Below are 26,188 nucleotides of genomic sequence, written 5' to 3'. Positions count from 1 at the left end.
CCAGCCAAAAGAGCTCTGTTATTTTTATTTTTATTCATCAAATGCCCATATTTAATCCATCAGTAAGTATCTTCAAAATATATTGCCTGTGTATCTAACGCTCCCCATCGTCCTTCCTGCCCTTCTTCCTCCCGCCCCCCAGCCCCTCCTCGCTCCTCCCTTCCTTCTCTTCTTCCTTCTTTCCTTCCTAGTCTTTCTCCTGTTGAACTTATCCCTTCAAGGTCCAAGCCGCCGTTGTCTGGCTCAGTAGAGCCTCATAACTGGTCTCCTTGCTTCCGTTTTTGACCCCTCACGGTTCTTGCTCTTCGCGGCAGTCAGTCGTTTGTAAAAGTTGAAATCGGATCGTGTCGCTCCCTGTTCGAAGCTCTCCGGTGGCGTCCGCTTCTCAGCAGAGAATAGTGTCCTTTCACTGACCCACCTTGTTTGCAAAGCCCCACGTAAGCCGGCCCTCGCCTGCCTCCCCTCCATCATCTCATACACCCTCCCTGTGACCATGACAGCCCCGTTCCGGTTACACTGGTCTCCTTTCTGGTCCCGACACACCGCACCTGTCTTCTTGCCTTTGGGCCTTTCTTTGCATTAGTGTTTCCTCTGGGGATGCTCTGCCCCCACTCCACATCCCACGTTTCTTCTTCTCATTCATATTTTAGCCTAAATGTTGCCCCTGTGAGGCCTGAAGTGGCCATCCCGGTGCTTTCTAGAACATTCCCCATTAATTCTCTGCATAGTATTTATCGCTCTCTGACATCTTTCTCTCCTCCCTTCCTCCCTCATTACTTCTTTCTTTCTTTCCTTCCTTCCTGGTCTTTCCCCACTTGAACTTATCATCCCCTATCTGCCTGGGTCACTGTTGCTGACCCCAGGGCAGGGTCCACACACAGTGGGTGCTCCATAGATAGGGGGGTTAGGGTTAGGGTTAGGGTTAGGGTTAGGGGTGGGACGAATGCCATACTGATTAAGGGACAATGACTGACCCGTGACCCCCTTTGGACACCTAACGGACGAGCATGAACCTGGGACAGCTCAGGTGCGAGTCCCCACCACCTCCCATCTCCGTTCCAGAGGCCGGCGTGGGGCTGGGCATCGGCCTGTGCAGCGTGCCCTACTTCCAGTGCATCTCCGGCATTTTCGTGCACACCCTCTCTCCGGGATCCGTGGCGCATCTGGACGGACGACTCCGGTATGCCCTTATTTCTGTTTTTGGAAAGACCCAGATTTACAACAAAGGAAAGAATTCCTTAGAATGTCAGGAGACCGACTCGGAGACGAGATATTTAGAACGATCCAGCACGAGCTGGAGCCTTGTTCCTCGAAGTGAGGTCCCTGGACCACCGGTGGGAGTTGGTTAGAAACGCAGCATCTTAGGACCCTCAGTGAAACGCTAAATCAGAACCTGCATTTTCACAAGACGCCCCGGTGTTTGCACGCACAGTGTGGTTTCAGAAGTATCGTCTCAGAGAACACCAGTCTGAGATGGAAAACATGAATTCAGATTTAACTAATTTGGAATTTATAGTGACGTAAGTAGGAGCCTTGATGAGGTTTACCTGTGTCCTCCATATGGAAAATAAAGCTTCCCACGCAAATCCAGAAGTATGAACTCAATTTCAGGCACTCCAGATATATTTCTTTACAAATAACTTCTGAAAGAAGTACAAATTTAAATTTTCTTTTCAATAAGTGATCTGAATTTGGTGACAACATTTTATCCCAGTTTAACTTGTTGCAACGCTTCATACTCAGTGCAACGTTCATGTATCGTGCGTCTTCTGTCATACGGCAGGTCCTCACGTATGTCTTTCCCACGGGGTTTGGGTTTTGCTAAATCGGAAGAGTTTTGCCGTATCTTTGAAGGTTTTCCTGCAGTTGCAGTGTATTCGAGGGAGAGCCCTGCCTAGGATGGTACCTTGGTGGGGCTTCCGAATTAGTGATGGGTTTGCTGCTGTCACGTGCAGGAGACTGACAGCTGCCTCGCTGAGCTCCTGTCCTGTTACCTGGGACACAGTTGCAGAGTCAGAGTGATGGCCTTAGTCCCAGTACCTGCAGACGGAGTCCTCTCTGCTAGAACTGCAGCCGGTGGGGATGGTTCTGGAGGCCTCCTCTTTCCTCGGCTGGGGAAACCTAACTGAAACCGTGGTCTTCAGTTACGTCGATGGAGATGTGCACGTTTTTAGCAAAGGTGGAGGGGGAGCAAGTCAGCAGATGCAGGAGGAGGTGGCAGCAGCCAGAGCAGAGGAAGAGTGAGATCAGCATCAGGGGACTTGCCTTCCAGCCCCGGCCCGGATACCCAGCTAGCCCAGGGGTCGGCAAACTGGGGCCCACCACCCGTTTCTTTAAATAAAGTTTTACTGGAACACAGCCATGCTCACTTGCGTACGTATTGTCTGTGGCTGCTGTTTTCATGCTACCACATCAGAGCTGAGTAGTTGCAACAGAGATGGTATGGCTGCAAAGTCTAAAAGATTTACCGTTTGGCCCTTTCCAGAAAAAACTTTTTGATCCCTACACTAGGTCTTACTGAGGAGATAATTTCACCCTCTGTGCCTCAGTTTCCCCATCTATGAAACAAAGGGGCTGCAATGTACAAACCCTCCATGCATTGATGCAACCCTATTTTTTCCATTTTGTTGTTTTTTTTTCTGCTTAGGTTGCCAGTAACTCACTTCCCGCCTTACAACAGGAATGAACTCCATCACCTTCTCTCCTTATTTCTTTTCCCGAGAACCTCAACTGCTCCCCTGTCCGGTTATTTCTTCTTTCCTTTTTAGCACATACCATCCGTCCTTCCTCCTAACTATTCTCCATATGGGGACACTGAGGCCCAAAGAGAGGACATGATTGGTTCAATCATAATTTGTTGGTTAATTGGTTAAAACATGCCCTCAATCCTGATGGAGGGTAGTTAAACCAGAAAGGGAGGAGGAGGGTTACAATTTGCTCATGTCCACTCACTCTGGGTAGGAAATATCTCCCACTGGGTGGTCGCACAGCTAGGGGGTGAGCCGTGCGCTGGTCCATCTGCCCTGTTCTGAGCTTCAGCCAGGTGCCTGAGGAGGTCTACCTAGGGGTGTGATTTTTAGGTCTCATCCCACAGCCCAGGCAGGAATGGGCCCCCAGGGGAGCCGCGTTGACTAGCCCGCTGACGGCATCCTGTCGGTGCTTCTGCAGGTGTGGCGATGAGATTGTGGAGATCAACGATGCCCCTGTGCACTGCATGACGCTCAATGAAGTCTATGCCATCCTGAGCCACTGTGACCCCGGTCCCGTCCCCATCATTGTCAGCCGACATCCAGACCCACAGGTAACACCCCCTGGGGCATCCTGGTCTTCCCAGGCTTACTCTTGGAGTGCCCAAATTGGAACAAGAAACGGATGAAAATGGAGACATTGCCAGTTGGGTTTGGACCTGAATTTCCACAACTTGTTCCAAGCGTCAGCAGTAACAAACGTCTGGAGCAGGGGTCCACTGACGAGCTCCTGGAACCAGAGGCAATTGGCATTAGCTTAGGGAAGCTCTTGCAACTGGGTTACAAGCTCCTGGGCAGGAAAATATAGACCCAGGGTCCCTGCTTGCAGATGGGAGAGATTCATTCATTCATCGTCTAGTGGGTACCCACTACGTGACTGTCTGGAGCCAGGCACTGAGCATGCAGGCACGAGAGCACACAGTCCTGCTCTCCCGAAGCTCCGGGTCTCGCTAGAGAGATGACACAGAAATAATTGCAAACAGGGTAGCCAGTACTATGGGAACACAGGGATACAGAAGGGAAGGTTACATAAAGCAAGAGATACCAAATTGGTTTTTCACTGGCAAGGAATTTGAGGAAGGTCATTCCAGGCAGCGGGAACACAAAGTTCAAAGCTATGGAGCGATGAGGGACCCGTCATGGAAGGAGTGGTAGGTTCTGTGGGGCTGGACGTAAGGTACTGGGTGAGAGTGTTGAGAATGGAGTTCGACAAGGCATTGGGGTTATGGCGTAAAGGGCTTTAAACAGGTGCTGAAGAGTGTGCATCTCATTCTGTGAGAGTGAGGAGCTAGGGCGGGTCTGTGGCTGTAGACAGAATGGGTCAGATTTTATTTTTTTCCACCTTTGATTGCACTGGCGAGGACAGGATGGAATAGGGGGAGCCTGGAGTATGTACGAGGAAGGAAACAGATGGTGCGGGCCTGCCCTCAACAATAGACGTGGGAAGAGAACAGAGAAGAACAGGCAACACTTGGGAAGAATCGACAATTCGTGTTGGCTGCTTAGCTCTGGGGTGAGAGCGAGGGGAGAGCCTAGGACGATCCGGGCGTTTTCAGATCGAAAGACTGAGTGATGGTATTGCCAGCACCGGTCCAGAGGATGGAAGAGGGCAGTGGGCTTGGGAGGGAAGGGAGTGACCTCATGAGACGGAGGTGCCTGTGGGACGTCCAGGTAGAGATGCCCAGTAGGCGGTTAGAGATTTAGGGCTGGTGATGGCTGGTAAGTGGGACCCAGTTTGGGGTTCGACTTGGAGTTGAAGCCATGGCGTAGTGAGATTCCTTTGGGGAACCTGGTGATTGTCACCATCACGATTTATTTCATCCTTCGTGTGCACCAGGCAGTCTCCGGGAGCCATGACATACGCGGCTGGATTTATCTGTGGAACAGCTCTCTGAAGCCGGGGTGGTTTTCCCTCCATTTCGCAGACGAGGAAGCAGTTTAGGAAGGAGAAGGAACTCGCCCTGAGGTGGAGCCACTGAGTGGAGACTTAAAACCTACGGTCTTCCCTAACGGACTCCCAAACTCCCCGCGGAAACAGGACCGAGAATGGAATAAAGGGGAAGATCGACACCAAGCCTGGGGTGGGATTCGGGCCCCGCCCTCTGCAGTTATAGAGTGTTAAGGATAAGCCAGCCAGGGAAGAGCAGACTTCTGACTTACGGTGAACATTTTGCCGAAACCTCTGGACAATGGAAGAAAAGAAAGGGATCTTAGTTAGTTGATCCGCACCTCTTGCTGCTCTTGAGTATGATGGGGAGAGAGCAAGCAGGGGGCCGGGGGCAGCGTGCAGGGCCGAGGCTGTGGCCCCCGGCCTTGAGGAGCTTGTGTTCTGGCTGGAGGCATGAGGCATACACGGAGGCCACAGAGGCCATGGGACGAGGGAGTCAGGGACCCAGCGGCTCAGATGATGGAGCCGGGTCATAGGGACAGGCAGGGTTTGGGGCAGCAGAGAGGCACGGGCATTGAGGGCAGGGGGCAGAGACCAGAGGGCGCAGGGCGTGGGGGCAGGACGCCTGTGCCCAGCTTTGCTGCTGACTTCTGGTGATGCTGGACATCGAGCTAACCTCTTGCAGCCTCTAGTTCTTCAGCTCCGAAGTGAGGGAGGGGTCTGTACCTTCCAGCACTGCCGTCATGGGTAACTCTCATCTACTGAGTGTCTAGCACTTGCCAGGCCCTGCGTCTAGCCTTGAAATGATTTACTTAGCATTACTATTTTTTTTTATTGTGATAAATACATATAACATGAAATTTACCATCTTAACCATTTTTAAGTGTGCAGTTCCATGACACGGAGGACATTCACACTGTTGGGCAACCATCACCACTATCCATCCCCAGAACTCTCTTCGTCTTGCAAAACTGAAACTCTGCACCCACTAAGCAACAGCCCCCCATTTTCCCCTCCCCCCAGCCTCTGGCAGCCGCCATTCTCTCTGTCTCTATGTGAATTTGCCCTCTCTAAGTGCCTCATTTAAGTGGAATTGTACAGTATTTGTCCTTTGGTGACTGGGTTATTTCACTTAGCGTGTCTTCAAGGTTTTCCATGTTGTAGCAAGTGACAGGAATTCCTTCCTCTTTAGGGCTGAATAATATTCCATTGCATGGATATACCACACTTTGTTTACCCACTCATCTGTTGATGGACGCTTGAGTTGCTTCCACCTTTTGGCTATTGTGAATAATTCTGCAAAGAACATGAGTGTACAAATATCTGTTCAAGTGTCTGCTTTTCATTCTTTTTGGGGTATATATCCAGAATTGGGATTTATGGATCATAAGGTAATTCTATTTTTAGTTTCTTAAGGAACTGCCATGCTGTTTTCCACAGAGGCAGCATTCCCTCCAGCAGTGCACAAGCGTTCCAATTTCTCCACATCCTCACCAACCCTCGTTTTACATTCCCTCCAGCAGTGCACAAGCGTTCCAATTTCTCCACACCCTCACCAACCCTTGTTACTTTATGGTTTTTTGATAGTAGCCATCCTGATGGATGTAGGTGGAATCTCATTGTGGTTTTGATTGGCATTTCCCTAATGATTAGAGATGTCGAGCATCTTTTCAAATGCTTATGGGCCATTGTATGTCTTTTTTCGAGAAATTTCTATTCAAGCTCTTTGCCCATTCTTTCATTGGGTTGTTTGGTTTTTTGTTGTTGAGTTATAGGAGTTCTTTATATATTCTGCATCTTAACCCTCTATCAGATATGTGATTTGCAAATATTTTCTCCCATTCCATGAGTTTCTTTTTCACTTTTTTGATTGTGTCCATTGATGCATAGAAGATTTAAATTTTGACTTGGTCCAATTTGTCTACTTTTTGGTTGCCTGTGCTTTTGGTGTCAAATGATTTACTTTTTTTAAAACGCTCTGTCCTCACTGTGAGGTAGGATAACTATTGCTATTATTTTACAGAAGCAGAAATTGAGACTTAGAAGGTTAAGTAACTTGTCTAAGTGTACACAGCTAGAAAGCAGAAAAAATGGGGCTTGAACGCCAGTCCGTTTGGCTCCAAGACTCCAAGACTGTTGACTATTAGCCTAGGATGATAACAACCTGGGAGGCACAACCCAGACAATCAAATGGCGATGGCGATGGTGATGACATTGCTGTTGATGACGGTGATGATGATGTCATGACAGCATCGCCAAGAATGGAATAGCTCCCAGAGGTAAACTAGGAAGTGGTAACTTTTCCTACAGTTCTGCAGTCGGTAGAGGAGAGAAGGTTGGAGAGTTGAGACGGGCCACCTGGGAACCCCTGAGTGACGGACTTGGACTTTACCTAGAAGATGCTGGGAAACCACTGACGGCCGGCATACTTCTGGAAGTAGAATTTGTCAGCAGTTTGCAGGGTAGATTGGAAAGAAAGAAACTGGAGTCCAGGGGCCCAGCTTGGGAGCTGGTACAGGACTTGGACCCTGAGGCGTGAGTTTCCCGTTTATTTGAGGAGGTGATCGATATTTTCTAGGTCTCTGAGCAGCAGCTGAAAGCAGCAGTGGCCCAGGCCGTGGAGAATATCACGTTTGGGAAGGAGAGGCATCAGTGGAGTCTGGAAGGTAAGGGAAATAATGAACTTTGACTTGAAATAGCTTTGCCTTCTTGGAAAGCTTAGAGTTTCGCCATTAACTCACCTCCGACCCCAGGAATATCTAAGAGCAGCCGTCACAGATGAGCACAGATGAGCATGGACAAGGGTTGAAAGCTAGTGGTCCACCAGCTAGATTTGGCTCACAATTCTGCTTTATTTGGGAGGCGCGAGACTTTAAAGGCATCTGAGTTTGACTTGTTTAGATGGGCAGGTGTTCTCCAGTTCCTCATAGTACCCCCCACTCCCTGTTATCTCATACCAGGTTGCCATTCACACAGTTGCCGCCGAGGGCTTTTGAGTTTTCCAACCCTAGTTCACAATAATAGAAATAATGATATCTAATACTATGCTATTTAATGTTTATTGAGTTTTTATCATGTCAGACGCTGGGCTGACTAATGCAATATTTTACCAAATCGTCACATATAATTTTTATGCACATTTTACTGTAAAAAACGAGGCCCTGAGGGGCTCCTTTACCCAAAATCACACCACTCAGTGCCCAGAGGGTCTGGGAGGGGAACCAGGCTGGTTGCATGAGGGCCCAGGCATCCGGCGTTGGCCAAGCCTTCATGGAACGTCCACATGATACAACAGCACGCAACCATTAGCACCGATATTGACAAGGAGGTTAAACAGTCGGGCAAAACATTCAGAGAAAAGGACAGGACACAAAATTTTACTTCAGCTCTGTTCTACCCTTTGCACCCACTCAACATGCACATACACTCAGGAAAGACGGCAGAGCGACTCACCAACATTCTGACAGTGGTTATCTGTGGCTGCTGGCACTGCAGGCGAATTTTTGCTTTCATCCCTTCCTTTTTGTGGCTGAGTTTTCTCCAATGAGGATGCCCTATTTTATGACCAGGAAAAAGCAAAAGACAACTTTTTCTCTAGAGAGCATTTGAATTACGAGCTCAGCTGGCCGTTGTTCCCTCCCACGGGCTCCTCCAGCCCTCCTGGCCTCACAGACGAGCTGGAAGTTACCCAAGAGGCTGGGCCTCCATCTGCTCCCACTCCTCTGAGCCGTGATTCTGGGAAAGGGGCATCTTTGACAGTTTACCACCGGAGAGAAGGGCCTCTCAAGGATGTGCGATGGCCCCAGTGCTGGGAATATGGGAGGTGGGGTGAACTAGGAAGAAAGTCTGGACGGAGAGGGCAGAGAAAGAGAGGGCTGGGCTCAGAATCAGTGGCTTTTCTGGCCTTGCTTCAACCTCAGTCGGAAAGAAACAGGAACCTCGTGGTACGAGGGTCAAGCTCCTTCATGGACATCCTCTGTCTTTGATGCTGAGCTTCAAAACTGTGGGATCATCTTCTCTGTCTCACAGATGAGGACATGGACTGTGGCAGGCTGGGTTCTCCGGGAGGCTGACTCTGCCTCTAGCATGCAGGCTGCTTATTCAGAAGCATCCTGGGGATCACACCTGTGGAAGGGACAGAGGTAGCCGGCCCGGGCGGAGGGAGACAAGGGGCTGAGATGCACACCAGGCAGCTTCAGCCACCCCTGGAGCTGAAACTGCCCCTCCTTCATGGCCCATCTCCATCAGGCACTGGAGATGGGCTGCCCCCTGATGGAGGTGGCTCTCTGTAGCTGAGACAGTCCCTCAAGGGGCCAACAGCTGCAGGCCGTCTGCCACCGGCAGCCCCCTCACTGGGACACCAAGCGCCTCCTTGCTGGGCAAGCCGGGGGGCGCCTCTCCGTCTTCATCGCACGGAGACTCAGAAAGGTTAGCTGATTTTCCCCACCTACAGTTGTACCGCTTGCCAGGGGCCGAGCCCAAGGCTGCCAGGCTCCCCATCCAGAGTGAGCTCCCGTGAGAAGCAGACGCCTGGTGTGCACGGCGCAGCCACGAGCAAGGCCAGGGCGTCTGTCTTCCCCAGCTCAGCTGTGTGCTCCCCTCGTGCTCCCACTGCAGGTGTCAAAAGGCTGGAGAGCAGCTGGCACGGGCGGCCGACCTCGGAGAAGGAGCGCGAGAAAAGCTCTGCGCCCCCACACCGCAGGGCCCAGAAGGTCATGATCCGCTCCAGCAGTGACAGCAGCTACGTGTCCGGGTCCCCAGGGGGCAGCCCCGGCGTTGGCGGTGGCGAGCAGCAGCCCTCCGACCTGGAAGTCGGCCCGCACGGCCCCAGCCTGCCCCTGGGGCGGGGGCCAGGGGTGCCTCCCGTGGCATCACCTGGGCCCCCCCAGGAGAGTCCACCGCCCCCAGAGAGCCGGGACAGCCACCCGCCCCTGCGGCTGAAGAAGTCCTTCGAGATTCTGGTGAGGAAGCCCACATCATCCAAACCCAAGCCTCCGCCCAGAAAATACTTTAAAAGTGATGGTGAACCCCAGAAGAGTCTGCAGGAGAGAGAGGACGCCTTCTGCCCTCAGGGGCACAGCTCGCCCCCCTGTGCCCAGGTGAGAGGGCGTCTGGCTGCCTGAGGTTCTCCCCAGCTGAGCACAATGCTCTGGAGCATCAGCAGCAGCCTTCGCGGTGGTGGGAGGTGCTTCCTGCTCCATCAGAGCATGGGGCTGGCTGCGGAACGATGGGTTCGAAGCTTGGCCCCCACAAGGTGAAGCCCCAGGCCTGCTGACTGGCTTCTGGGTGCCCATCCGGAGTACACCCGGATATGAGATTGCTTCCGTGGGGGTCGTTTTTGATGGAGCCACCCTGGAAGATCGCTCTGGGGGATGGGCAGAGGGTCTCGGGCATCGGCCTCCTGGGAGAAGACTGGCCTAGATCACTAACAGTGGACAAGAGCTTGTCACCCTTTTACAAGAGAGTTCACGATGCGCTGGTGAACAGCTGTGTCCCGTGTCTCTCCCAGGCGGCTTTGCTCTCCTGCTTCCTTAGATGCGGACTTCGGAGGGAGCCCACGGCCTCGAAACCTCAGTGTCCTTATCTGGTAACTGGGGCTGAGTTTGGTGGCTTCCCCGAGGGGATGCTGCTGTAAGCATTAAACTGAACCACTCACGTGAACGCCCAGCAGCCGCCTGGGCAAGACAGTGTTCCCTGCTGTCACTGTGCCTCCATTGCCCCTCTTCACGACCTCAGCTTCCTTCCTCTGCAGCCCTGTCCCGCCCCCCATGGGAGGGCACCCCGACAGCCAGGTGGCGCCACGTCTTGGGCCAGTTTTACACCCCAGCGCTGTACTGAGCTTTTCCTGTGCCTTGTCTCAGGTCAGCCTGACAACCAGGAGGGGTGAGGGGCCTGAGCGTGAAGAGAGGGGCCCGAGGGACTTGCTCCAGTTTCATCGCGGGGGTAGCCAACCATGCAGCTACATGGACTGTCACATCTTTACCCCGGTGGCTGCCTCCACCCGGCAGGGGGTACTGGGGCCTCTGGAAATCCCCTCTAATTATCTGTAATCAGAGTCGACAAACTTCAGGAGAGGAAGAAGCTCCCAGGCGGCGGTGACGGGTTGGGGAGAAGGTCTTGACGGGTGGGGGAGAAGGTCTTCAAGAGGAGGGAGGCAGGTTACTGAGCGGAAGTGAGCTGGGCCGAGCGCTGGCAGGATGTGGCTGGTTAGCAACACGCGATGCACTTATTGAGGCGGATCTGTGCCTGCCCCCATCCCCCCCCAAGCAAATATTTCATTTTCCTTCGGGCCTGAGACCGTGAGTCCAGAAGGGCAAATTAGGAACCGGCAGGCTGGGAAGCCAGGCTTTTTGCTTGGTTCCTGGAGACCCAGGAAAGGATGTGTGGCATTGCCAGGGCAGGTCTGTGGGGCCCACAGGGCTGACCGGTGATGCCCTTGGCCTGCCTGGCTGGGCTGGGAGTGCCCCTAGGTGAGGCGCCTGGAGCAGGAAGGGGTTTCCGCAAGGAAGGCAGACGCAAGCAAGCAGCTTTCCCTCATCTTTGGCAGCCATCGCCCCTGCCTGCACCCTCCCGCCTTCTGCAGCTGCTCTTCTCTGTCATTCTGCTTCGTCCCACGTGGCCAACAGACCCTTCTACAGCCTTTCACAAACGCACAGCCAACACAGCGTACTTTTCCTGGGCACCAGGAGTCACAGAGAAAGGATTATAGCACGAGAAAAGCAGGAAACAGCTGCTTGATGTCACTCTTCAAGTTTCCTTGGCCGTTCCTGGGGATTTCTCACTGGATGCTCTTCTCCTTGGCCCCAGTGTACAGCATCTCTCCCTCTCCTCTTCCTCCTCCCCCTTCTCTCTCTCCTCCTGCCCCTCCTGCAATCCTTTCTCTCCACGGTCCCAAGACCCTTCTAGACTGTGATGGACAACCAAGTCTTTCCCATCCACTGTAACTCAAGGGGACTTAACTTCCACAACCAAATGACCTTCGGGGTATTTTCTCCCACAAAGGCCAATTCTCTCCCTTCTAGAAAATCAGCTCAAACTATCACTTGTGTTTAAAAAACCCTTTCCCCACTTCAAGTCCACATCTCTGGCCCCTCTCTTTCTTCCCCTCCCTCAACCACCGAGCACTGTGCTGGGGAAGACGACTTAGAGAAAAATTTGAGTAAAATCAAATTTATTTCGGGGGCTAATTAAAAAAGAAGTCGCCCCATGAAGAGGAGGCAACACCACATGTGTCGATGCAAAGACAACACACATCTGTGTCTGTTCCAAGAGGCAAAGTTGCTTTCACGACTGTGGTTGGGGCCAAGAGCGTCAGCCTATAAAAATGTCAGCAATTCATGAATGTAAACAGGTGTCACCTTACAGTCTCCCAATGGGGTAGAATTAAGTCTCAGCCACGTGTCATTTGTCCTGTGTGTGAGAGCCTTAGATGTCATCAGCCTAATATTTTAAGCTTCCAGAGCCATGGCCAAGCCTTGCTTTCTTAAAGGACTGGTTCCAGGAGCCCAATGATTCCTTTGAGTTGGTTGGTCTCTCAGTATTTCCAAAATGCTCTCCTAGAGCTTGGTTCTACAACTGGGACCTGGGGCTGGGGCCATGCTTCGTGGACACATTTCTAACCTCTGCCGAGCTTTCATTCTCGAAGAATGTTTATGGTCAACGTAGATATTACGTCTCAGTCCACAGACATTGGCTGTTTCTCTTTTAGTCCCAAATGATGCATTTACCCCTCCTTCCTTCCTTCCTCTTGGGAGGAAGCCCACAGTCCTGTCAAATAGTCGGCCCACCCTTCGCTCTGACTTGGGAGTGAACCGAACACAGAGGCCACCCGCAGGGTCGCCAAGTATCCCCCTTGCAGACGATCAAACATGGGAGGCATCGTTTCGATGACGTCTGCCTTACCCTCCTTTTTTCCCGGGCTGGTATCATGCTTGTTCCTCCCTCTGTGTATCTCTCTCTCGGGAACACGGTTTTCCTGCTTCTCTGCCTGGAAAATCCTTACTCTTTGTTCGCGCACCAGACAAAAGCCCTTCTCTGTGGAGCTTTCTCCACCTGTCCAGGACAGACCTGGTGCTGATGGGTCCTCGGGCCCTGGCGGCATCTCGCTCCTGCTGGATGCAAATCCACACCCTGGTCGAGTGTTACACGGTGGCTTGGTGCCTGGTCCATCTCACCCCCAGGCCGTTTTATGAAGGAGCCTGAGACCGCATCAGGGCTCAGAGGGGAAAAATGAATCTGCCATCGATTGGCGACGTCACTTGAGGTGCTGCTGGAGGAAGCAATGGCACAGGCCCTGAGTACTCGTTGTCCTCTGCTGCATGCTCACTAAATGATGACTAACAGTGGAGAAAGTGACCGACACCCCTTCTGAGGGTTCCAGCTGGAACTCGGTGAAGCCTAGATGGCAGTTCTTTGCCCGCATATTTCTACACTGTTCTGTCTCCTCCGGGGCGGGTGGTTCACCAGGATGCAGTGGTAGATGAAGCCGTGCCGGCCCCCTTCTGCGCCCTGAGCCCCTTTTCCCATCACTAGAGCCCGCGTACGCCAGCGGGATGAGCCCCCGTTCTGCATGCGGCTCCTGGGTCCGCGATGCAGCCAGCTCAGTGGAGGAAGGGCCTCATTATGGGACCACGATGAGCTTCTCGTGTTGCCGCTCGACAGCGGCTCTGCAGTCCCGGTCGAGGCTTGCCGGGCCGTCTCACAGCTGGAGGCCACCGTATTGACACGGTCTCGCTTCCTGTTTACACCACAGGAAGCCAGAGAGCGGCTGCCAGCACAGGAAGACGCAGCAGGGAGAGCCCCTTGTGCTGCCGTCTGCTGCCCAGGACCTGCAGCCGGCCCGCGGACAAGGTCGTCCCCAGAGGGCGAGCCGGGGAGGAGAGGAGCCGGCCCAGGTAGGCTGTCACTGAGCTCTTCTGGACAGAAGGACCTTCGGGATGAAGGTCCAGTGAGAAGGTAAGGAAGGAGCTTGCCCTGAGGATTGGAGGGCTCCACACGACACCACAGCTGGACTCGGGCTGATGACCGGTTAGGAGTCCTGAGGTGCTGGGGCAGCTGGACAGCGGGGGTGCTGTCCAGGGCGGGAACCCCCTGGTGGGGTTAGTGATGCTGCAGTGGCAGGGGATGCAGACAGTGAACGTGAGGATGGAGCCCTGAGGAGGTCCAGACACGCCCCCCAGCCACGGTGGGCAGCTGCCTCTCTGGGGTGACAGCATCCCGGCACGCTGCATCTCCAGGTCTCAGAACGCAGGGTTGGAAAGCTGTGAACAGCGTTGGCTGGCGGTCAGCACCTCTGTGAGTGACGGGAGGGGCCCGGTGCGGCCACGCGGTGCAGCTGGAGATGCTGAGAGCTGAGCCAACGATTTAGTGGCTGGTAGGAAGAGCAGGATTGGGGCTCAGGGCGACCAGGGCAGGAAAGCTAGCTCTGCCCTTCGCTGATGTGGCTCTGGGTGACTCTCGCTGCTTTTCTAAGCCACGGTTCACTCATCAGCAGGGCGTGGAAGATCACAAAGAACCCAACACACGGGTTCAATTCAGCAAGAAGGTACTGAGCGCTGCCTTTGTGAGGCCCTGTGCTGGGTGCTGCAGAGAGGGAAAGGGGGACAGGGAACAGGGGGATGGGGGGCAGAGGGAGAGGAGACAGCCCAGCCCCTATCATCAAGGAGCTCCCAGTAGTGGTGGAGAAATAAATGTGTAGGCTGCAAACCATGTGCCCGTCTGAGAAACATTCCCGAGAAGCAGGTGAACAGCTCCAGGAGGGTTAAGGGGCGTCGTGAACGGAAATATCTGGCACATCTCGCCCGGAGCAGATGCCCCTCCCTCCCCTGAGTCATCCCAATTGAGGAACAGACCGGGGAACGCCTCCATGCCACTCTCAAGAGCTCCTCACCCGCCCTGCAAAAGGCAGAACCTCTGGCTTCTGAGTCTCAGCAGCCTCCACAGCAGAGCCGTTCACAGATGCAGGACCAGGCTGGGAGGGCCGGACGCACCTGCCAAGGCCCTGGGGTCAGTGCAAACACTCAGGGCCTCTGGACTGTGCAGAGAATCTCTCTGGCGTCCTCAAGGCTTAACGCTCTGCACGGCCTGGCAGGGGAGACGAGGGACAGGGGGGTTCAGTCCTCCTCAAACGGGGTGCATTCCAGGATCAGGCACCCCCGAGCCTGAAGCAGAGCAGGACACTCTCAACCAGGGAGAGGTCCGAGCTGGGGCCACGGAAGGGCCGCACGTCCACTCGGCTTCTCCACCACGTGGGGCACAGGGGCCGGCCTCCCTCTGTCCCTGGGAAACAGAGTCAGGGGGCAGAGTCTGCCCACCCACCCAGAGCTGGTGCGCGTTCCACAGCTTCCGAGAAAGACCCCACGTGCTGCCCTGCGGGGAGGGGCTGATCTCCAGGGCGGCCCACACAGCGCAGGTGCAACCATCTGGGGAGCTGCTCACTCGCAGTGCTCCCACTGTGTCCCAGGTATTAAGTCAGGACGAGGGGTGGGTGTCAGAATACTGTAAGGCCATCCAGGTCCCACTGTGGAGCCCAGGGTGAGAACCGCCGCCACACGGCTTTTTTCTGCCTGGAAGCTTTTTCCCCTGCTCTCTGGGCCGGGAGCGCACTCCTTGCTGAGTGAGCTGGTTAATCACCTGGGAGGAGGGAGCGGAAAACTCACACGACCTCAGGGGCCAGGTGGACACGTGTGAAAAGCCGAGCGGGTGCGAGAGGGTTAGGAGCTGGGTGAAGCCGAGTGGGCCCCCGTCTGAAGGCACCCGAGTTCATGCTGCTTTTTAATGACGTGGGTGGTCCAGACCATATCCGACCGCCAACTTGCGACCTTTGGCTTAAAAGTTAAGAGGCTCGCGCTGACTTTGACAGTTTTTAATGAGCTATCTGGGAGGTTGCTTAGTGCCGTGGAAAGGACACAAAAGTGGGGAACCGGGAGACACGGGGTCCCGCCCTGGCTCGGCCTGCAGGTGGCCCCTCACCCTTCTGCATGTCGGATTCTTCCGCTGTAAAAGGCCAGACGTGGGACCAGATGTTGTCTGCCAACCTCCCAGCTCTAAGACGCTGGGATGCTGTCAAGTTAAGTCCCACCTCTGGTCCTCTGGTCTTGCCTGTTGGCCCTGCCCAGTGGCCCCCCGCCAGATGCCCACCACTTCTGCTGATCTCTCTAGAGTCCTTGTTGCTGTTCAGCTTGATACTAGGACTTGGGAAGAAAACTCACAGGTTAACCCTTGGCCTTGGCCTTGTTTCTGCTCCCCAGCGACTCAGACATCCCCAGCAAAGCACCCTCTGCTTAAGAGGCAGGCTCGGATGGACTGTAGCCTCGACTCCACCGCCGAAGACCCCTGGGTTAGAATCTCTGACTGCATCAAAAACCTCTTCAGCCCCATCATGAGTGAGAATCACGGCCACCTGCCGCTCCAGCCCAACGTCAGCCTGGGTGAGGAAGACGGGCCGCGGGGCCACCCCGATGGGACCCCGCTGAAGCTGGATGCCCCCAACGGAGCTCCCAAGCTTTACAAGCCGGCAGATGGCAGCACGGTGAAGAAGGGGCCTCCCGTGGCCCCCAAGCCAGCCTGGTTTCGCCAAAGCTTGAAAGGTCTGAGGGGTCGCGCTCCAGACCCCAGGCGGCTGCCGGACGCGGCCTCCGGAGCCCAGGCAGCACCCACCCCCAGGGAGCGCCCCGGGGTCCCCGCACGGGCCGCCTCCTCCATCAAACAGAGGATCAGCTCCTTTGAAACCTTCGGCTCCCCTCAACCGCCCGACAGAGGCCTTCAGAGACTGAGCCTCCACTCCTCCTCGGGCGAGGCGGCCAAACCCCCTGAGAGGCAAGAGGCGGGATGGGTCTCCGGCCCCGGGAGGCGAGGGGCTCCCCCCACCGCTGAGCAGACGCAGCCAGAGCAGGAGCGGCTTCCGCCCGCTTCCCCCGCAGCCTCGGAGGCTGGTGACCCCAGTGGGTCGGGGTCCCCCGCCCCGGTGCGGCAGCCCAGTCAGAAAGCCCTCCTGGCCGACCCCGACCCCCTCTCGAGGCTGCCGTCCACACCGCCTGAGGGGTCTCGGGTCACCGTGGTCAAGATGCCGAGCCAGCGGGCACGCAGCTTCCCGCTGTCCAGGACCCAGTCCTGCGAGATGCAGCCATTCGACGAGAAGACCAGCAAGCTCTACTCCATCAGCAGCCAGGTGTCCTCCGCTGTCATGAAGTCGCTGCTGTGCCTCCCGTCCTCCTTCTCCTGCGGCCAGACTGCCTGCCTCCCCAAGGAGGCGGCCTCTCCAACGTCACCGTCTGGGGAAGACCCGGCTGCCAGCAGCTCTGCCGAAACGTTGGCCTCGGACACGGGCTTCTCGCTCAAGTGAGTGTCTGCGCCGGTTTCCCCTGCTCCTTGCTCGCCTTTCTCTCATAAGCCTACATATCCTTCTGAAGTTTCCCAGGATCCTCAAGGATTGTGCCATCTGTTCCTTTACGTGTGTGTGTGTGTGTGAGACACCTCTGCCTCCGTATTAAGAGGTGTTTTCACAGGTGGGCTTGGGCGGGGCTGGGAGCTGGGGCAGACCTGGCCCCTGGGCGAATTACCCACAGAGACTTAGGGATGGATGCCAACCTGACATGTCCCACTGTCGCTCAGGAAGCCCAGACTGAGGCCAGGAGATGACCCCTTGGAGTTCTTGCTGCCCACCCCCCTCCCACGAAGGAGTCCACTTGCACTCTGTCCAGGGGTTCAGTTCCCCGGATGGGACGTTGGGACGTCGGGGTCCCGGTCCCAGCTCCGGCAGTGACTTCCTGACTGCGAGCGGGTTCCTTCCATGCTCAGCCTCAGCTCGAGGCGAGACTGGCTCCACCGACCGGGGTCTCCCGCGGCAGGTCTCCCCTCTAATCAGAACGAGTCTGCATTTGTTATTCTGTGGCTTGTTCCTCACTGCTGAGAAATGTTTGAGACCCATTGACCAGCCGTCCCATCGGGTTCCAGCCCCTGCAGCCAGCCCTTGAGGGGACAGGAATGACCCTCAGAGACTCACCTAGAACGGGGTCTGGGGAGCCGGCCGGTCGGTGTAGAACGGGGTCCTTACAGTGACGTCTCCCAGGCGTTTGCTCTTTCTGGCTGAGAGGCTGCTCTCCTGCTGGAACGGCAGGGCTCGCATCGGCCTCTCCTGCTGTGGGGCCCCCTTCCCCTTTAGCAGTCAAGGTCCATCAGTCAGAGGGACGAACGATCCCCTGTTACTGAAACCACAATTTCATGCAAAATGTGAAGTGTGGCTGCAAAATATAGCTACAGATAACAGAATGAGTTCCAAAGAAAGAGGAAGGCCGGTTGCTGGCCAAGGGGGCGCCTTTGCAGTCATTAGGTGCTGATACAGGACAGCCAGGCACTGGCGACACCTGTGAGGGAGGGCAGAGGGCGCGATGAGCACCAGGGCATGGTGGCTGGATCTGGCAGCAGGGTGGGTGAAATTAGTCCCAAGGCTCAGTTCCCCCGGGGCAGGTGCGGAGGGTTAGAACACGGCCTTTGGAGTCAGTCACAGAGTGATCTGTGATTTCGGATCCTGGATCTCGGCATTTCATAGCTGTGTGGCCACAGACAAGCTGTGTAGCCTCTCTGAGCCCTCATCTCCTCATCTCTGTGGTGGAAGGATGCCCACATCTACTCAGATTTGTTGCACCAAATAACGGAATGCACGCATGTGCTCAGCCCTGTGCCTGGAATAGAGTGATAATGCTTTAGACGTTAGCTCTTATTAATGCCATGATTCATCCCCTGATGCTGCTGCTTCTCCCCATGAAAGCCTTTCGGAGCTGAGAGAATACACGGAGGGTCTCAGCGAGCCCGCGGACGCCGACGACTTGGACCACTGTGCCCTTCAGTCGGGCCAGTCGGTCATCTCCCTGCTGAGCTCCGAGGAGTTGAAGAAGCTCCTGGAGGAAGTGAAGGTTCTGGATGAAGCAACGTTAAAGGTAGGTTTCTCCAGGGAGCCCCTGCGGAGACGGGGTCCGTGCTGTGAGCTGCGCCGTCACCCGGCTCAGGCGGGAGGGGAAATGACTGGAGTAGCCCAGGCTCCTTGGGGCTCGAGAGATGGCAGCGCCCAGGGGCTGACGCAGACCTGGGTTGTGTCCTGCCCGCGGTGGAGGGCGCTGCGTCCCTGGTGCACAGTGAGACTCTCCCTTTAAGGGAGTTCGTAGTTACAAAGTGCTTTCAGTCATGGGCTTGTTGCATCCTTTCGACCACCTTATGCGTGAAAAAGGTGAGCTCGAGGTCTCAGAGCCCAGGTTTTCTTTCTCCACCTTCAGTGCTATTTCCACTCCCCCCACCCGCCTTGCGCGTGTCTGCAGGGAGAGGCAGCGTGGGAGCGTGGTTCTGACTCTCACCCAGAGGACTTCCCCTCCACACCGAGAGCGACCGATCCCAGGGCTCGCCACGGCCCCCGCACTTCAGCCTAGTCATTCTGAAAGTCCCACTTCCCACGCTCTTCTGAGCCCTACCCAAAGGTGCGCGTGGAGAGGCAGTGGCCAGGCAGAGCCCAGCCAAAGGCACGAGCTGGCGGCCTGCTCCCTCCGGGGCTGCCTGCGTCTGTGCAGGCGTCTTGCGCTGGAATCATCCTGCCTGGGATAAGAAGATAAGGAGGCAACAGAGCTGGTCTTCCCCAGCTCAGGGGTGTGGGTGAGCCTGAGGGACACAAGGTGCCCTGGACCGTGGCTCCTGCCCGTCACCCTGGGAGTACCATGTCCCCAGGGCCTTGTTCAAATTAAATAACAGAGGACGGTGCTGAGTAAGCCACAAGGAGCCGTCCTGCCTCGGGTGTTACTGGGAGAGTGTTCCAGTACTGCAGCAGAGGCCGGCAGCAGGTCCGCTGGTCCCTTCCTCCCTTCTGGGTCTTGGGGCCTCCAAATCAGAGGATCATAGAGCCAGCCTCACGGCAGGAGCTCTGGTGGTGCCAGAGGGAGTAAGGCCACACACCAGTGCCCAGGTGCAAACTGGTGGTCTGAGAGCCAAGTGGATCTGCAGGTGTATTTTATCTGGCGTGCACAGTGATTTTTAAAAAATTATTAGATTCGAAGTATTATAAAACCTGGATTTTTGGGTTCTCTCATTCTTTCAAAGGGAAGGGTCTGGTGGCACCGGGTCTGCATTCACAAGCAGCAGCTGGTCCTGGAGCAGATGTGCCCCCCAGTTCTCTGCGGGTCCCCCCACCCCTAAACGTCCCCCATCTGCCCACCATGTGCATTTAAGTGGTCTGCCTTGCCCCCGTGCGCGCTTGAGTTTGAGACCCCAGATGGAGACCAGAATGGGAGTCCCTGCCTTTAGATGTGCGGAGGGACTGTTCTGGCTCTGGGTGAGACCACGTCCAGGCTGGGAGGGACCGTGTGCCTGGGTGGGCTTATGTGTGTACATGTGTGTGTGCACGTGTTCTGGAGCAAGGTGGCAGCTGGGCTCCTAAACGCTGCTGCTGTGCCCCATGGAGAAGGGAGAGGGCAGGAGCAGGACAGCACTGACCCCTGGGTTTGCTGGCCCAACACCCTACAGGCTGACCTGTCCCACGCTGAACCATCAGAGCTGCTGTCCAACACGCTGGGACCTCCAGCCGACTTAGTGGCTCCCAGCACTGTCGGTACAAGTGTGGGTGTGGGGGGGTAAGTAGGAGAAAAATATATATATACGTGTGGATTTACACACATTTTTCTTTTCTTCTAAGCTTCCCAAGACTCCAGAAGGTACATATCCTGTCTTTACAGGTGACAGACATGTCTGAGGAGGTGACGTAACTGGGAGCACGGCCAAGCTGGGGTTCGAGACCAAAGCAGCCTGACGTTAACACGCTGCCTAATGTGTTCATGCTGCTGTGGTCAAATGTTTTCTAACGTATGTACCTCCCTCTGCAGCAACTAGACAGCATCCACGTCACCATCCTGCACAAGGAGGAAGGGGCCGGCCTTGGGTTCAGCTTGGCGGGAGGAGCGGATCTGGAAAACAAGGTGATCACGGTGAGTGGCCAGCGACGGGGGGCGTGTCAGAGCCAGAGGCCCTGGCCCTGGGAGGGGGGCCCTGCCAAGAAGGGGCCTGGTGCCGGGGACCAGGAGAATGCACGACACCAGGCCTCTGGGCAGGCAGTGAGGGCAGGACCTAAGGGGAGCCGTCGGGATGCACGCTTTTCAAGAAGTGTAGTAATCGTCACCCGTGGGACCCTGTCCAACCCTCCTCGTGGCCCTTAATTTAACAAGAAGGTCTTGGCATGCCCCAGACAACTTTAAGACACCAAAAGAAGTCCACTGAATGCCTTGTGGAGCTTTGAAAAGGATTACAGGTGTCTCAGCCTCGCTGCAGAGTGAGTGAATCAGAATTTCTCCAGTTGGAGCCCCAACGCCTGTCCGAAGGGTCTGTCCGGAGGGACGTTTTCAAAATTCAACCCACTAAATGTCACGGAATGGTACACTTTAAAAAGGTGAATTGGATGTCATATGAATTCCGTCTCAACAACAACAACAAAAAGAAAACAGTTCAAAGCAAATTTTATTCAGTGTCAAGTCTCCCTTTGGAGATGAAGACCTGAAACCTGTCAGCCTCCAAACATCAGACAAGAAAGATTTGTGACCACGGGGCTGTTATGGGAGGCTGCATGGCCGGGATTGAAAGCTGGACGTGATGGGCAGCACAGCACACCGGGATGGAGAGGGGCCTCCGCTGATGGAGAGGGGGCCTCTGCTGATGGAGGGGGCCTCCGCTGATGGAGAGGGGGCCTCTGCTGATGGAGAGGGGCCTCTGCTGATGGAGAGGGGCCTCCGCTGATGGAGAGGGGCCTCCGCTGATGGAGAGGGGGCCTCTGCTGATGGAGAGGGGGCCTCCGCTGATGGAGAGGGGCCTCCGCTGATGGAGAGGGCCCTCTGCTGATGGAGAGGGGGCCTCTGCTGATGGAGAGGGGCCTCTGCTGATGGAGAGGGGGCCTCTGCTGATGGAGAGGCGTTCTCTGCTGGATGGAGAGGGGTTCTCTGCTGGATGGAGACGGGGCCTCCGCTGATGGAGAGAGGGTCTCTGCTGATGGAGAGAGGGGCCTCCGCTGACGGAGAGGGGCCTCCGCTGGATAGAGAGGGACCTCGCCTGGATGGAGAGGGGCCTCCGCTGATGGAGAGGGGCCTCCCCTGATGGAGAGAGGGGCCTCCCCTGATGGAGAGGGGGCTCCGCTGATGGAGAGTGGCCTCCCTGGGATGGAGAGGGGGCTCCCCTGGATGGAGAGGGGCCTCGGGAAGGTAGGTCCTGTCTAGGAGGCTGCTGTCCTGGTTTTGCCCCCTTGGAGACTGGGGATATTGATGTAGACAGTTGGGAAGCTGATCCGATGGCTGGTTGAGGGCCATGGGGCCACACTGGAGAGAACAGCAGCAGTCTTGTAACCTGTTGACAGAGCACAGCCTGGGACACACCCTGAGGCTTCGGATCTCGAGGCCCAGCCCCCCGATCTCTCAGGACCTGCGGGAGCCTGGGGCAGGCGTGGGCAGGTCAGCGTCTTCTCCTGTGGACCCCATTCTTCTGGCTCACACAACCCAAGTGGCACTGGCTGCTGCCCTCTGGCCCCTCTTCAGGTCGCCGTACCTGACCCCGATGCTTCCCGTCCTCCCAGCTTCTCGGACGGAGCAGAGCTCGTCCCGCAGCTGTGCTGTCTCAGTGCCTTCCTCATCGGGCTCATCTGAATCTCCCTGCCCCGCTGAAGACAGACCCTCCCGGCACAGTGTCAGCGCGGAGTGAGCACACCGCGCCCCTCACAGAGGTGACCCGGCCGTTCCTGTCGGCCATGTCAGGGGAGCAACTTTCTTCTCTGCAGCAAGCTCTCTGCCACAACAAAGCACATAAACCAATAAGGACCTGTTTCTGCCTCTGAGCACACGGGAGAGCATCATGAAGAGGCTTCTCATTGTCAGTTTACTTTCTATTGCGGAAAGAACAGCGCTTGGATCTGTGGGTCTGCCCTGGAGCAGCCACTTCCCTCCACCCCAAGTGGCCAGCTACCCCCAGACGCTGCAGCCACTCGTAAACCAGGAGCAGAAACAGGCACCGGCCAAGTGCACGCACCGGACTTCCTCTTTCCCCTTCCATGTGTGAGCACTTCTATTCCTTCCAGTTTGTTAAAAGGGAACTAACGTTGAGCCACTGCCCAAGGCCAAGGGCCACGCCGGGCGCTCGCTGACTGACGTGTGGTCTAAATTCACGTTCCCCCGGCCCTCAGGAGGGGGAGCTGGCGGGGTTTGTGCTTCTGGAGGAGGGACAGGGGGTGCAGACCAGCACGCTTGCTTGGGTCTTACAGCCTGGGGACCTGAACCGCGTCTGACCCCATAACAGAATTTTTCCAACACCGAAACCATTCGGAGAAATAAAGACGCTTGTTCACATGACACCAGCAAAGCAGCGTGTGGCACAGTTTAGGGATTGCCCACACAGCTTTCATTCAGTCCTCTTAATCGTGCATGTCAGAATTTACCTCGTCAAAGGCTGACGAAAGACATGAGATTTGTTTTTATCCCACATATTTTGTAGCAAGAGGACCAGGACCCTTTTAACTGGAGTTAAAGGATCAGAGTTTCCCGGGCAGGCGCTTTAAAAATGTCTAGACTTCCCAGGATCCTGTTTCTCAAAAATGCCTTCTGCAGAAGATGGGGCCTGAGAATTTCTGAAAAAAGCGATTCTTTGCGGGAACACTTTTGGGGACCGCTGTATGATACTGCCCGTCCTTAGCGTGGCGTCATGCAAATTTGCACGGTAGAGTCTCTGAGACGTTATTTTTAAACTGTAGGCATTTTCAGAGTTGTTGTTCTATCCAGTGTTCTCAAATTTCTTAGACCTGAGACACCTTTTCTCATACGATACCTATAAAATGGCACAGAAACGGTGCTTCACGAAAACTACTCTGGGAAACGCGGATCTGGAACGGGTGGGACCAAAGATTTCCACTGAATGTCAGCTAGGATTGCAGTGACTTAGTCTAGGACGCTGGGTTGAGAAGGATTCTGAGGGCCACCTAGCCGTTGCTGCTGGAGTCTCTGCTCTGGGTAGAGAAGTGGGGACGCTGGCCCCTGTGACAGCAGTCCTGAGCCAGCACACAGTTTTGTTTTCTTTGGCCTGAGAATCTGCTCGATTTGACTGACTGGTCCAGATCCTCCTCCAGCGAGAATCTGGGCCCCAGGTGGGTGATCTCGGTCCCCACCCTTCGCTTTGCTCAGGTCCACAAAGTGTTCCCGAACGGCCTGGCCGCCCAGGAAGGCACGATTCAGAAGGGAAACGAGGTCCTGTCCATCAACGGCAAGTCCCTCAAAGGCGCCACGCACAATGACGCCCTGGCCATCCTCCGCCAAGCCCGGGACCCTAGGCAGGCCGTCATCGTCACCCGGAAGCCAACGCCGGAGGCCGTGCCCGATCTGAGCCACTCCACCGGCTCCGTGGGCTCAGCCTCCGTGGCCAGCGACACTCCTGCAGAGTCCAGTAAGTGCTCGCAGCTCCGCGGGGGCCCCTGGCACCAGCCCTGGGGGGCCGTTCAGTAATTTGTGGCCCCAAGGACCTGTGGCCAGCATCGCGTGCGGCCCGAGATGCGGGACTGTGTTTGCACGCACGTGTGCAGGAGCACAGCGGGCTCCCTGAGGCCTGGGCACCGGTGGCCGGGAGGGGAGGGTGTCCCGACCAAAGCCCTGTGTTCTTCTGCAGCGGAGGCCACGGTCTGCACGGTGACGCTGGAGAAGACCTCCGCGGGGCTGGGCTTCAGCCTGGAGGGCGGGAAGGGCTCCCTGCACGGGGACAAGCCTCTCACTGTTAACCGGATTTTCAAAGGTGAGGTGTGTGTACCTAGCTGTCGGCATTCTCCCCCGGTGGGGGAGGGCGGGGGCAAGCCCTCAGAAGCTTCCGGGCACCTGCAAGGCCGTGTCGGCTTCCTGTGCCCCCTGAGAGGCAGGCCGGCCTCTTAAGGACTCACTTCTTTTCTCCTTGGCTCTGACATCCTGCTAAACCCTCTATTCTGCTGGGTCCTCGTAAGCGACTGAGCCCTGGGCTCAGGGCTGGGGCATGGGGCAGGGGGGCAAGGGAGGCACCACCCTCTGTGGTGCAAAATGTAAGGTGGCCCCGACATACTCAGCCATCAGGACAAATACTATTTCAATGCGCTATTCTTAAAAGATAAATGCCCATAAGAAACAAAACATCCAAGTTTTTTCTTTTTTAAAGATTTTATTTTTTTCCTTTTTCCCCCCAAAGCCCCCCAGTACATAGTTGTATATTCTTAGTTGTGGGTCCTTCTAGTTGTGGCATGTGGGACGCTGCCTCAGCGTGGTTTGATGAGCAGTGCCAGGTCTGCGCCCAGGATTTGAATCAACGAAACACTGGGCCACCTGCAGAGGAGCACGCGAACTTAACCACTGGGCCACGGGGCCAGCCCCACAAAATATCCAAGTTTTAAATAAAGACAGAGCCCGACTTTCCACTTGCACGCCTCGTCCCCACCGGCCTCGCCTTAGTCCTGGGTCCGTGGGCTGCTGCCCCTTGTTTAGAATTCTGATATTCGATCATCACGGATTGGGTGCAAGCCTGCCTGAGTGGCGGTCAGCTGGGTCTTCCTGCGAGAATGCGAATGGGCTACAGCTGCGGCGTGAGGCCACCCCGACTCTGCTGCTTCTCGAGGTGGAGCCTCTGAGCCACAGAGCAAGGAGAGGTGGAGAGACGAGCACGGCACGGGGAGTCGAGGGGCCTCGATTCTGGTCCCTGCTTGTGCCGAATGACCACTGCCCCCTGGCCTGAGGCCCCTCATCCATGCAAGAGGGGAGGGTGTGTGTCTACAGGCTCTTAGGGCCCCCGAGTTCCCACTCAGAGTGGCTGTTTTAGAGGATGCTCCGCTGCAGCCATGAACATGGCGAGGGCACTGGGGTGCACTCGGATGCGCCCAGGAGTCCATGTTTACCCCAGTTCTGGGACAGACATTTTAAACTTCTGAAGGTCGATTTGCAATGAGCACAGAGTTCAAAATCAAGAGACCAGGCGTCCGGTGTTGGCTCTGCCACTACTGGCAGCATGCCCTCAGGCAAGTCAGTTCGCCATCCCGGCCCCGTTTGCCTCAGTGCGGGTGAGTCCGCCCCTGCAGGGGATGTGGTACCAAGGGACGTGGATTCTGGAGCCGGAAGGTCTGGCTCAAGCCCAGGCCCCACTACTTAGCAGCATAAAGCTCTGAGCGAGTTACCTGAGTCTTTGGTTTCCTCCCCAGCAAAAGGGGAAACTAACAGCAGGTACCTTGTAGGACGGCGGCCATAATGCAACATGTTAGCACAATGCCTATTGCATATAATTGCCCAGCATACGTTAGCTATATCTGTATTGTTATCATCAGTGCCAGTATCTTCTGCTCTTAGTCAACATTTGTGAAGATCGTTGTGTCAAATGGACAGGAACATTTCTTTTGACATAAGTGGTAACTTAGCTCTCTTCCCACGGGCAGCTTTGGGAGAGCGGGAGCCAAGTATGGTCATGTCCTATTTACGTGGGCCCAGGAGTCTTCTCCAGGCTGTTCAGAGCCAAAAGCGCCGTGAAGACTGTTGCGTGAAAATCCCAGCAG

At 55.6% G+C, this 26,188-nt stretch overlaps 1 protein-coding gene across 3 annotated transcripts in view; it reads left to right on the top strand.

Annotated features, from left to right (window-relative positions):
• The window catches only part of IL16 (interleukin 16), a 109,046-nt gene that overhangs the window by 81,972 nt on the left and 886 nt on the right, over positions 1-26,188 (top strand). For all 3 annotated transcript variants that reach the window (XM_070617185.1, XM_070617180.1, XM_070617190.1), the window contains 10 exons: positions 1,063-1,180; positions 3,169-3,301; positions 7,214-7,301; positions 9,253-9,734; positions 13,388-13,529; positions 15,885-16,974; positions 18,404-18,572; positions 20,496-20,597; positions 23,820-24,078; positions 24,298-24,420. In XM_070617185.1, coding sequence (XP_070473286.1) covers positions 1,063-1,180; positions 3,169-3,301; positions 7,214-7,301; positions 9,253-9,734; positions 13,388-13,529; positions 15,885-16,974; positions 18,404-18,572; positions 20,496-20,597; positions 23,820-24,078; positions 24,298-24,420 — 2,706 coding nt within the window. The remainder of the gene's footprint in view (positions 1-1,062; positions 1,181-3,168; positions 3,302-7,213; positions 7,302-9,252; positions 9,735-13,387; positions 13,530-15,884; positions 16,975-18,403; positions 18,573-20,495; positions 20,598-23,819; positions 24,079-24,297; positions 24,421-26,188) is intronic.

Source organism: Equus przewalskii, chromosome 1 (assembly GCF_037783145.1).
Source record: "Equus przewalskii isolate Varuska chromosome 1, EquPr2, whole genome shotgun sequence".
NCBI lineage: Eukaryota > Metazoa > Chordata > Mammalia > Perissodactyla > Equidae > Equus > Equus przewalskii.
The sequence above is the reverse complement of the archived record's forward strand: the minus strand, read 5'-3'. Positions and strand labels throughout refer to the sequence as shown.